Raw genomic sequence first — 12,481 nt, 5'->3', positions numbered from 1 at the left:
AAGTTATATCGAACTGAATATACGACATATAATATCCATGGCAATTTGCATATATAGTGTTCCCGATTACGTTTCTTTATTAATTCTATAGGCGAAAGCCAGAACACAAATTAGACGGTTTTTCTTGTACGAGAAAAAATGTTTTTACTCGTTGCTCCTGCTTGGCAATGCAGTAGTTTTGCTTTATTTGGTCAGTTGATCTCAAAAACCACTATCTTGCAAAATTATCTTTGTTTATTGGCATTATCACATATGATGATTCATTTTTATTGTTTACTATTCTAGTCTTGCAGTTCTTAAACAATATCAACTTAATTAAAAAAATTTTTTACGGAAGTTATTAGCGAACTTATATGGACTCTTGTTTATTTAACTAATCCTCGTATATGGTGAAACGACGATACTGATGTTACAGTGTTAACTGCAACAAATTATGATGGAATATTATATTCAGTGAAGTTTCGAATGAGATGAACAGTAGAATTTTCACAAGTAATAGGAAACAAGTTCTTTGAATCGGTGTATAATCAAAATATTAATTAAAATTTAGTTCTTTCATAGCATTGTCTTTCCACAAGAAAAATAATTTTAATTTTTCTGTCTATTACAGACCATATTCATAACTGAAGAATCAACATTGAGTCGCTACGTCAACAAAGACCAGTCGCCTGCCAGTTGTGGCGGTAGTAGTACTCACGATCAGCTGGAATGGGTAGAGTTCTTCAAGCAGTTGGAACCGTTCTTGGAAGCTTGTAAAACAGCAGGAAGATCATTACTCGCCACTTTGTCTCAATTGAGGAACGAGGATATTCCCAGTCAGATAACCAGAAGATTTTTAAGTCATCAATGCAGGTAAGAAGATTCAATAATGATATTTATTAACAGTTTTTGGAATTATTTTATTTTATTATAATATTTTATATCAATATATCATATCTGATCTAAGTGCGTAATAGGATTTTTGATTTATATAGTTCCAAATAATTTATCACGAGCATTCAATCATGTAACAAAAACGTTTAGTTGTAATCATTCAATTAGTTCAATCAAGTTATTTCAATAAACCGCCTTAATTTAACCATAGTTTAAAAATATCAGTTATCATTGGTTTGTTATCTTGTGAAAACGTGTATTTAACAAATGAGCAATATAATTAAAATACATTGTTTGATAATACATTAAACCTTACTTTAATTTTTAGTCCAAGGAGAACTATTTATACTTGAATTAGCTGATAACAAGTTCGGAATATATTAATATAATAATATGAAGTCGTAAAAACTCACTGTTCCCTCCAAAAGGTAATTTTACTGATAATTACAAGGCAATTCGTTCTGTAGCAATATTGATTTTAACCTCTCTTGGCTATAACATACGTATTATTTATTATTCTTGATATCAGACTCATAAATAACTTTCTTTTATGTCTTTTATAATTTAAAACCTATTAATACAAGATTATTAATTTTGAGTTGGTATTAAATGAAAATTTATTTATAAAAATTTTTTGATCGAAAGCAACTTAGGAGCAGTAAAACAGCATCTTTAAAAATAAAAATGTAGTTAAATATATTCAGTACAAATAAGAATAACACCTTTTCCGTTAAATTTTGGCTTCGTCAAATCGCCCACTATTATTTTTAATTATCTGTGCACAAACCTTACTCATTATTTTTGTTAAATAATTTATGTACTCGGAGTCCATTGACTTCTATTCATAATCTTCACTTCACTTCTTCACTTTTCTATGAACTTCAGCCCATACTAATACGATAGAATAGATGAGTTTGACGGCTATTTCAAACATATCTTCGTTTCATTTTTGCTCTAGGAAATATTGGCATAATTTTGACGAATGTTTAAGGTCATTGTCTTGTTATAAAATACAATTTCAGCCAATTAAATTCACTCTATAAGGATTCGCCTTTTCCTGAAGTATTTTTAGATATCCTTCTTTATTAAGTTTTTCATCAATTTGAATCATATAGTCGAGCTTATTATTACTAAAACACTCAGTAACCAATACGCTGCCACCCCCATACTTTTTACTCCCTTACCATACTCCAACAGTTTACAGAATGCACGCAAATCATCACTTATTAGCGCTCTAAAATATGTCTATTAGATCAAACCTTCTGAAATTTGAGCTCATCCGTGCATAGGACATTTTCACAGTTTTTCTGTGTTTTAGCCTATTCCAACCTATTTCTCTTATGTTATAAATACCAGTTAGTCTCGATATATAAGTTCTGCGCATCCTCTCTGACCAGAAATCAGAGTGCATATCTTTATAGCTGTAGTTGAAACTGGCTTTTCACGTATTTCATTTAATGCAGCCGTAACTTGAGACCCAGTTAAACGTCAATTTCGTTTCGAATGTTAAGACAAACTTATCTTCCTACATTATTATAGACTTGGCACGTCTAGATTCTGCATTAGATTCTGATTCTCCATTCTTGGGGCATAGAATATCCTTCATCGCTCAAAGCAGAGAGAGCATTCTGCTGTTCAATAAAAACCTGTTTCCTTTTTATCATTTTACGCACTTATGAATTGTTAGAATGAACTATTACGTAAGCATCACAAAATACACTCAACTCTAATTTAATATTTTTTGAAATTGTAAACCCATATCTAGAAGATTAGACTATATTCAATATACCAATCCAAGAGCAATGACTAAAGCGTGTCTTGCAACTTAAGATCGACGTCGCAACAATTCCATGGCTGGATCACGCCACGTACCTAGATCTCCATTTCGATCGACGGTTCAGTTCTTCCCATGTCCATCAAATGCTTATTCTACAAGATGTTAATTCGGTCCGTACTCCTATACGGATCTAATGTATACTTGAAGTTTGCTACACCCAGCCAGGTGAAACGGTTTCAAGTCTTCCGAAATAAGCTCCTCAGGAGAATCTTAAACGTTCCATGGTTTGTCAGAAATAATCAAATTCATAGGGAAACTGGCACTCCAGAAATCAAGCACTTCATATCTCAATCATTCCACAAACAACAACTCAGCTCAAGTTCTTCTGAAAACGCGCTTGTTCGCGAGCTGGTAGACATGCTTAGCTTAGCACCGCGTCACCGCTAACCACCCACCTTTTCAGACTTAAATGACCTTATCCGTCGCTGCAGTCATAACTTTTGCCCCCATACGACAGTAACCAGTTAACTCAAATTCACGAATCAATAGAGAATTCACGAATCATCGGGTCCTCGTGCCCAATAAGGGTACTTCTACTAAACATATCTAATGTAAGATGTAAACATTTAAAAAGATCTTGGTCCAATTTTAGCAAATATCTCATTAATATTTTGCCAGTGTTTAGCGAATGAAAATGTTAAAACAAAAGTGTTTTAACGGTTGTGTAGGCTAAATTTTAAACCAAATATGTTTCTTTATTTGAAAGACATTTTCATTTTAAATGCTTATAATAACTTTTGGTGTTTTTGATATAACTCAACAACCTCTGAAGATCTAAAGGAGAAGTAAAAATCACAATCAACTAATGGTTTAACAGCTGATAACTTTTTGTAGTTTCATAACTTTTCTCACTCTCTCTCTAATTTAATGAAAATTTATTATAGTAACATAGTGTTGGTTATTTCTTCATTATTTTCACATTTTATTGCCTTATTTAATGCATTCTTCATTAACAGTAGTGAAAATGTAATAATTATTGAAGTTTCAGTGAAGAACTTTTACTAAATTACAAGTCGCTTAACTGTACATTTAGCCGAAAAGAAAAACAGACAAATAATAGATACGGAAACTGTTCAATATTTACATATTTCTTTCGCTACTGTTTAATTAATGCATAGTACCGAAGCCCGACTATGTAGCTATGGTTCATTATCTTATTGAAAAACGCTTAATGTATGCGCATATCTTATCTAACAGTTAGACAAGTAAAACAATAATGCAAAAATATCTTGTATTAATAGTTCGTATCTTAACACATACCGTCTGGTCGGCCAGTGCGTTGTCTGAACTGAAGAATGTCGGGTAGTTTAGTAAAGCGGTTCAATGCGCGCGATATTGTGCCGTGGCGACTGTTTGAAAACATTGTTTTTGTTGATTTTTCCAAATTAGTGGGACTGTATTAGAGTGAATCAGTGTTAAGGTTATTGTTGAGTGATTAAATAGTTTCCTCAACATGAATATGTCGTGAGTAATACTGTTATTATGATCTTAATCTTCATCAATAATATTTATGTAGATATTAGTTGGGAAACATCTCTTTGTTAATCTTAAATCGTTATGTTATGTCGTGAGTTTATATATTTTTACATATTTATGAAATATGTTAATCGTTTACTTTAACATATATTTTCTTACAAAACTTTAATTTATTCACTATACTGTTGGCCGTTGACTACGACTTTTCCCCGTTTTTCAGATAGCGCACAAAGTCTCCGTTGAAAAAATGTCTCGTCTCTTAACTTTATCTAAGAATCATCTCAATTTTTTTTGTCAAGTCATCGATTGGAAAAAATTGTAGTATATTAGTTGGAGTGAGATTCTCTACAAGAATTTCAGTAAATTTTATAAATATTTTAAAACATGATTCTTTTATTGTAAAATACTTTATAATCACTACATAGTATAAAACAAAGTCGCCTTTTCTGTCCCTATATCCCTATGTGCGCTTAAATCTTTAAAACTACGCAACGGATTTTGATGCGGTTTTTTTCAATAGATAGAGTGATTCAAGAGGAAGGTTTATATGTATAATACATGCATAATATACTAAGGCAACATTGCTAATTTTAGAGGTTTCTAACGTGATGTCGTAAATTAACCTATTTTTTTAGGCTTATTTAGCAATTAGCAAAAACGCTGCCTAACCCTACGAGTTAGATCAAATTAATGTACTACAGTATTGTACACCATAAAAAGGTCTACAAAAAAGTCCGCGATGGTATATGTTTATCTTTTAGGGATAACCCACATTAACCATTTTTATTGTTTACTTTTTACGTGAGAAAATGGCTTATTTACGAAGCTATTTTAAGCAATACGGCATTAATCCTTATCGAATTAAGTACCTTAAATACAGTGTAATGTAATAAAAATTGTACGAATTTAGATATTCCAAAGATAGCAGGAAATCTTCATAGTAAGTATAGGGGAAGAGGAATTGTTTTACACCAAATTTAATGCGTGCAGGCCAAGGGCAGTAATGAATGAACCAAAAATACTAGATCGATTTTAATCATGTTTTCATTGAGTGACATAGGCATATATATTTTATGGCCGTGCAAAGTCGGCTATGTTTTTATATACAACGTTCATATTTTTTCTATAGTGTATTTAATTTAGTATCAGCATTGCACCCGTGCGAAGCCGGGGCGGGTCGCTAGTATAAAATAATTCAAAATTCACTATAATTCGAAACTTAAAATACAGGGCCCCCACGATAATTCAGACTTTCGGTCTTCCGTTACGTTACATACTATTGTTGTTCGACTATAAATTATTTAATCGATTATGATAGAATTGATGAAATATGGTGTAAAATACTAGCCTCTATTAACAATAGTATTACAATTTAAACATTTCATTTCGAAAAATTATGCTATGGGAAGGTTGCAAGTCTATTGTTCAGATCCTTGTACATTTCATAATGTTTTTCTAAAAAATTATTAAAATAATTAACAACATTGCAAAAAAGGTAATACAAACAATACATCATTATACATTTATTTTACAAGGGCTTATATACCATAGGAATCATCAAAAATAAAATTCCGTAAATTCACAAATTCAGTCATGTTTTCACTTACAACAAGAGCTATTAAGTTCACTTACTTGTTGGTTTGAAGATAAAAATATATTCCTTGAAGTATTTCAACTGTACAAGAAATATATTTCGGGTCTTCCTTTGGCATAATCAGCTAAATACCTCGGCATACATCTCGATGATAGGTTAAATTAGAAACATCATGTTAGAGAAAAGGCAGAGCAGATTAGACTCAAAAGAGTCAAGAAATTGTACTGGAAGGTCCGAAGGTATTTTCGCCTTAACCTAAAATCAAAGAGATTGCTTTGTCGGGTAATCATAAAGCTAATTTGAACCTATGGGGTTACACTAAAACATCAAACCAACTCTAGTAAACCAACACAGCCAAAACAAAATTCTTCGTTTAATTACCAATGCTTATCGCTACGTAACCAACGAAGAGCTGCACGATGACCTCGAAATCAAATGTATATACGAAATGATCCAAGATTTCGTCTTCAAACATGAAAAAACGTTGCTAAATCACAGTAACGTGGGAGTAATACAGCTACTGGACCGCACGCAGGAACCAAACAAAAATTGAAGCGAACCAAACCACACGAACTTGTTCATCGAATAAGTGTGTTATATTCTCCATATTATTGTTATATATTTTTAACTTTAACTTAAGTAGTTTAGCTTCATTTTAACTTTGAAAATACATACTGATGTATTAATCCCGTATTCGCCTTGCTTGTGTAGTAATGCAAGTTACAACAGAACAGTAGTAATAAATTAATTAGAAAATTAAGATTGTACTAAGCTTTTCTAATGTAAGATGCAGTTAATTTTAAAAAATATTTCTAATTGTTTTTTGAAATATGTATAGCCCTAGACAAATATTATCAAAAATTACCCTAAAAGTAGTAAAAATTGTTTAATAAGGACCCTAGTACACCAGAAGGTACATTAACTGAAACCTGTGCTTCGTAATGGATGAATGGGATTATTTACCTAATTGAAATTTGTATTAAGTTTTGTATTAAAATAATTTCAATGTATTATGCTCAACACTATTTAGTATCAATATAATCTGCAGACTTCTTCATATTTTTACTCGACTAAACACTATAATAGAAGAGATGAAATATAATTTATATATGTATTATTATGAAGGTATTATATCATTATGCAGTGCAATAAAATTGATTGATTTTCTCTTACTATTAAAGGAATCCAGATATTAATTTCATTATTTCACTTCAATAAAACATTCTATCGAAATATTGTGTTGATCTGTTTTTTTTTTCCGAACCTTTGGCAAGTAAGTATTGACATTGTTCTATTAATCGATTTGATACACCATACATTCACATTTATTTATCTAATTATCAATTTATATTATTGAAAACTCTTCAGCGTTTTAGAAGCGCTATCAGCCATGCAATATTTCATTTCAATCAAGCAGCATTTATAAAGTTGAAGCGTGAACTTGTGGCTGTAGATATTCAGTCATAATACGTCATAGAAAACTGATTGATTTTTCCCATACCACCAGTTCGTGCAATTTTGTTTCTTTTGGATGTTTCGAATTCCAAAACAAATATTCTTTAGCTCTGTTAATCGTTCACTTGATAAAATTCACCCTTTTGGGATAGATTTTTGTTCACTAATGTTTAGAATTTTTTATCTTCCAACGATTAAGGTATTTTGAGGAGTCCCTTGTGGTAAAATTTCGAGAACTAGGATTTTATGGAAAACTATCGAATCATCATAAATAATTTCGGGTGTATAGCCATTTGATCAAAGTCGAATTTTGTTTTAAGATATGATAATGTTACGTTGAAGAAAAATTATAAATATCGAACTCTCTAATATTAAACTTAATATTTGTTTATTCATTCCACGGTAGTCCATTCAAATCACTCTCATGCATGTAATATGAATGAAATTAAGCGGGCTATGGAGAAAAAAATTAAGATAATGGCCAGCACGGGGTATTTTTAGATTCACGAACGGATACATTGACCTCGATTTTTCGATTCTTCTTTCTAACAGTTTGTCATTTCGGGTGACGTGACATTCTTGAACTCCCAGCTAATTAACACGTTTTGTTCGCCGTGTTTGATGGGTGATTCTCGAAAAAGAAAACAGCTGATCATCTAGTGGTATTACAGTTTTTGTTAGTTTCATCTTTATTATTTCCTTCCTCGGTATTTATATACATTTTTATAATACTATTTAAGTTTATTTATCATCAAAATACATCAAAATAAATTTCTTTTTTTTTATTCAAATATATTTCCTAATGATTTTTCTATTATACCTTTACAATAGTTTGGTAGTGTATTTATTTATAGAAATATATTCAAATAATCATTTTCCTTTTTCTTATTTTGATGGCTATATGCCTCTTAACGAATAATTGTTGCTGAATTGCTGCCGTTGAATCTCAGCCGGTTTTTCAAAATTAGTTCTAGTTTTCGAAATATGCAATAAATTAATTATTTTACTATTTTTCAGAAGTGAACTGAGCTTGAACTGAGTTTTTTACACTGTTTAAGATATGTTTCACCCATTACCCCAACAGTAATAACTCATCATTCCTTCATCTCCAAATCCTTGGTATTGCCTTTCGTTTCACTATATCTTAACGTAGCTATTCTTAATTAAAATTTGAAAAAATATAGAAAATATATTTTGGGAGATATTCGAGTTTTACTCTTGTGTTAATTTTCCAAATTTGGTTACGTGCTAGTAATTCGATGATTTTTGGTTGGCGAGAAAGTTGGAACAAAACTTTGAAGCGATGCCCATTCTACAGCTTCACCACACGTTAAACCTAGTTTTTGAATATCAAGTCCCACAGATATTCCTTAATAAACTAAATGCTTTTCTTCCATAACGAAATCGCTTTCTTAAAACCAAAGTACTGCAGAAGAGATCGTTGAGTACATTTCTCATGATTATTCCACATTGCACAAAACAAAGTTCCAAATGATGTTTAGGGCAAAGTATACAGTGCAATCTGACAGCCCTTATAAGTACAGGCATACGCGATCTCGATTATTAGAGCCAATCTTGACAAACGAATTCTTAGATACGGAAGATCTGAGTTTAGGGCATCAAATAATAATAAAGAATCGTTCTCATGTGCTCGGGTCCAAAAGTTGAACCGAATTTGTAAACTTGGGTAATTATTATATATATAAAACACAGAAAACACTTCAGCAAGTGATGATTACCTTTGTAAAATATCTTATTCTAAAATAACCCATTAATAAGATAAGCAAATGTTTTAGACTGCACATTTTCACGTTCATCGCGCACATATGGCTGATTGGCAAGTATATCAGGGTAGTTTAACACTGTTTCCAAGTTATTGAACTTGCACATCTGAATATAGCTGAGCAATATTTTTTAGCATTTAGATCTATATCTGTATTATTTAGTTTTTTATTTGGGTATTGATATTCAGTAATAATACTGCTACCTTAAATTATTATATGGTGTCTGCCTCTCAAAAACTTTTGAGATTATGATAATAAACTTATAGGTCGGTAGTGGGTCATTTATCTTGGTTCAAGTACATAATGATTTCAGCCACTTTCCAAATTCTAATTCGAAATGGGAGTAATTTGCTTGTAATATTGCAATAAATATTAATGTTTATACCCTTTTCGCGATAGCTCTTACAGAATTACAGAGTTACAGAATTTTTCCTGCTATATAATCCTGTTCTAAAAAGCAGTTTTTTACACTTAATTTTTTTTGGCTATTATTTATTTAAATTACTTGTCGTAGCACAAATGAGAATCGTTTAATTAAATATTAAGTAATCAAAGAAAAATTGGGCTTTTTCTTTATTATTCGTAGCTCAATTATCGTTACTAGTTTTAATAGGTGGGTTATGCTGTCGTGTGCTTTTTAACTCTCTTGTTGCTGTCTATAATGAATATTCTGTTACTTCAGCTAGCAGTTAATAGTTTTCTCATCTAAAAACTTCTCAAAAAAGCTATGCTTATCAAGAGGAATAATCGTTAATCATGCTAATTGTCGAATTGGAACTCAGAAAGCAGTTAAATGATGTTTTTTTTATTTTTTAAGTCTATGACAGCAACAAAAACGTGATGCAACAATATCATCCAGTCTGGAGCTTTTCAGCCTTTTCACTATTAGTATTTCATTGATATCTAAAACATATTATAACTGTGAACAAAATATTGGTAATTCACTATTTCACTTCAGCCACAAGAAACCTCCAACTTCATCTTAACAAAGTCGAATTGTGGTTAAAAACCTGGCGTATCAAAGCAAAGGAGAGAAAATCTACCCATGTGACATTCACCCTTTGGAGAAGAATTTGTCCCTCAGTAAAATTGAATAATCATGAACTTCCGCAAGCAAACAACGTAAAATATCTGGGAATGCATTTTAATCAAGGTTTGACATGGAAAAAACATATTGTGACAAAACGCAGACAGCTTGGGCTTAACCTAAACCAAATGTATTGGCAGATAGGGCGTAAATCTAAATTATCATTAGGTAATAAAGTTTTGCTTTATAAGTCAATAGTTAAGCCCATTTGGACCTATGATATTGAACTGTAGGGAACTACTAGCAAATCTAACATAGATATCCTCCAGAGGTTCCAGAATAAAGTGTTGCGAGTCATCGTCGATGCCCCATATTAGGTGTCCAACAAACTGATTCAGCGTGATATCCCCATAACGAGCGTGATTCGGAGTGTTAGTGCAAAGTACTCTGAAAGACTATTAGTGCATCCCAATACACTCGCCAAACAGTTAAATGCGCGCGATGATAATGAAGTGCGTAGGCTCAAACGCAAACTGCCATACGAACTGATTAATAGACACTTAGAGTGAGATTTAATAATCTCTATTAAAATAAGTTAGAATAGTATATAGAATAAGATTTAGATTATAAGTTGTACTGTAGATCACTTACTGAAGTGATCTACTACAAGTAAGGATAGTTATATTATATAACTGAAATCATATAATAATACTTATTGCGTTCTAGGAGATTAATAAAAAAAGTCTAATATATTGATGTTGTTACAGACAAATATCCAAAGCGTTAGAGTCAGAAACTGTGCAGAAACTGAGACGCGAAGGTCACAAAACTGTATCCAGTTTGGCGGAACGCGGCCAGTGGCTGGCCAGTAGCCAGGACGTAAAACGTAGCACCAATCTAGCATGTGACTACTTCAATGCCGTAGAAAAGGTCACCAAGAGGTTGGAACAACTGAAAATGGAGAGAATCGAAAGGCTGAAGGAATTGGGAAGATACAGGACTTTGCAGGAAGAAGCTGACGAGGTTAGTATTGATGCAAAACGGAATGATGAATTATGTAGTTATTTTATTTTCATTACTTCGTTGGTTGTTATCTATTATTGAACAATAGTGCGAATTTTATTGCATTATTGACCTGCTATAGGTGAAATTCCCGTTAAACAGTGATTATTCATAATTTAATTACGAATTCCTACACTATAAACAATTGGAATTATCAGTCTTGGTTCTAACCACATATCCTTTAAACGATATTCGTCTATGGTTAGTCATTATGGACGTATAAGCGGGATTAGTCGTACGTAGTTTTTATGTGTGAATATTTATACTGGTAAGATCAAATTTGTTATTATTTATAAGATTTTATCTAAAAAAAGACAACAACAAACAATTTACATCATTATGTATCTGTAAATATAATAAATCAATATTTGAATTGGCCAAACAACAATGAAACCATGTGATGTTTATTTACTTTCCCGTGTTATTTTCTTCAACAAATCATGTTAGATTGCATCCACCCATTTTTATTCTTTACTAATTCATCTAGTATATGTGTTGTTCTAACTTTTATAATTAGGCATTCTCCTTCCACGGCTTTTCCTCGTTTTATTGTAATATTGCCAACTCCTGGAGAAAGTTTGGTGACTTTGGGCACGCTTTGACTTGCTCGTTCCAATTATTACATTATTTCCATTAGTTTCGACAATTTGGCGATGATATATATTTCAACATGAATAAATATCATTTCAAATTTTATTGCAGCCTATTATTAATTTTAATATGTTTTATTGCCCTGTTGTCTATTTTCCTTTCACAAGCCCAGCCTGGTAGCTTCTTTTGTTGATCTATTTCTTGCTGCGGTTTTCTCCTTCTTTTTGCTGATTTGTTCTTCTCTGTATATTCACTCCTGTTTGCCCAATAGCTCTCTTGAACTAATTTTTCGCAGATTTCATCGCCAGTCAAAATATGTCACAAAAAACTCCTTTTCTATTTGCTTGAAAGCTCTCTACTGAAATTGTTTTGAATTTCTTTTGCTCTCAATTTTCCATCATTTTCAATCTTTCACATCATATGTAAACGTCTTAAAACAGTTGACCATCTACTGCTAATTTTATTGAAAATTATTTAAAAGCCTCAGCTGGAGTTTCGTCCAATAAGTCTTCCTATTTATTGTCTTCGATCTTTTTAATCTTCCACGTTGTTCTTTGCAATTGACATAAAAATCATCATGTTTAAATAATTTAAACCAGAACCTGAAAGTGTCGACAAGAGATCTCTTCAAATCAAACAAGAAACACATATGCAATTTTGAATAACTCAATAATAAATAGTAAACAGAAAATTGTCATTTTATATAGAGAAATATCAAAATTATCGGATTTAACAATTAGGTTATGTTGCCTAATAATTGTTTATCTTGATCGCATTTTGAT

General features: G+C 31.6%; 1 protein-coding gene across 7 annotated transcripts in view; it reads left to right on the top strand.

Annotated features, from left to right (window-relative positions):
• Positions 1–12,481, top strand: part of LOC143197888 (uncharacterized) — a 533,325-nt gene that overhangs the window by 498,308 nt on the left and 22,536 nt on the right. For all 7 annotated transcript variants that reach the window (XM_076406675.1, XM_076406678.1, XM_076406674.1 and 4 more), the window contains exons 10-11: positions 611–852; positions 10,814–11,069. In XM_076406675.1, the coding sequence (XP_076262790.1) occupies positions 611–852; positions 10,814–11,069 (498 nt within the window). The remainder of the gene's footprint in view (positions 1–610; positions 853–10,813; positions 11,070–12,481) is intronic.

This window comes from Rhynchophorus ferrugineus, unplaced genomic scaffold, assembly GCF_030347505.1.
Source record: "Rhynchophorus ferrugineus isolate W39M unplaced genomic scaffold, kcgeb_rfMv2 rfM6, whole genome shotgun sequence".
NCBI classification, from domain to species: Eukaryota; Metazoa; Arthropoda; class Insecta; order Coleoptera; family Curculionidae; genus Rhynchophorus; species Rhynchophorus ferrugineus.
Note: the sequence above shows the minus strand (reverse complement) of the source record. Positions and strands in the feature narration are given on the sequence as shown.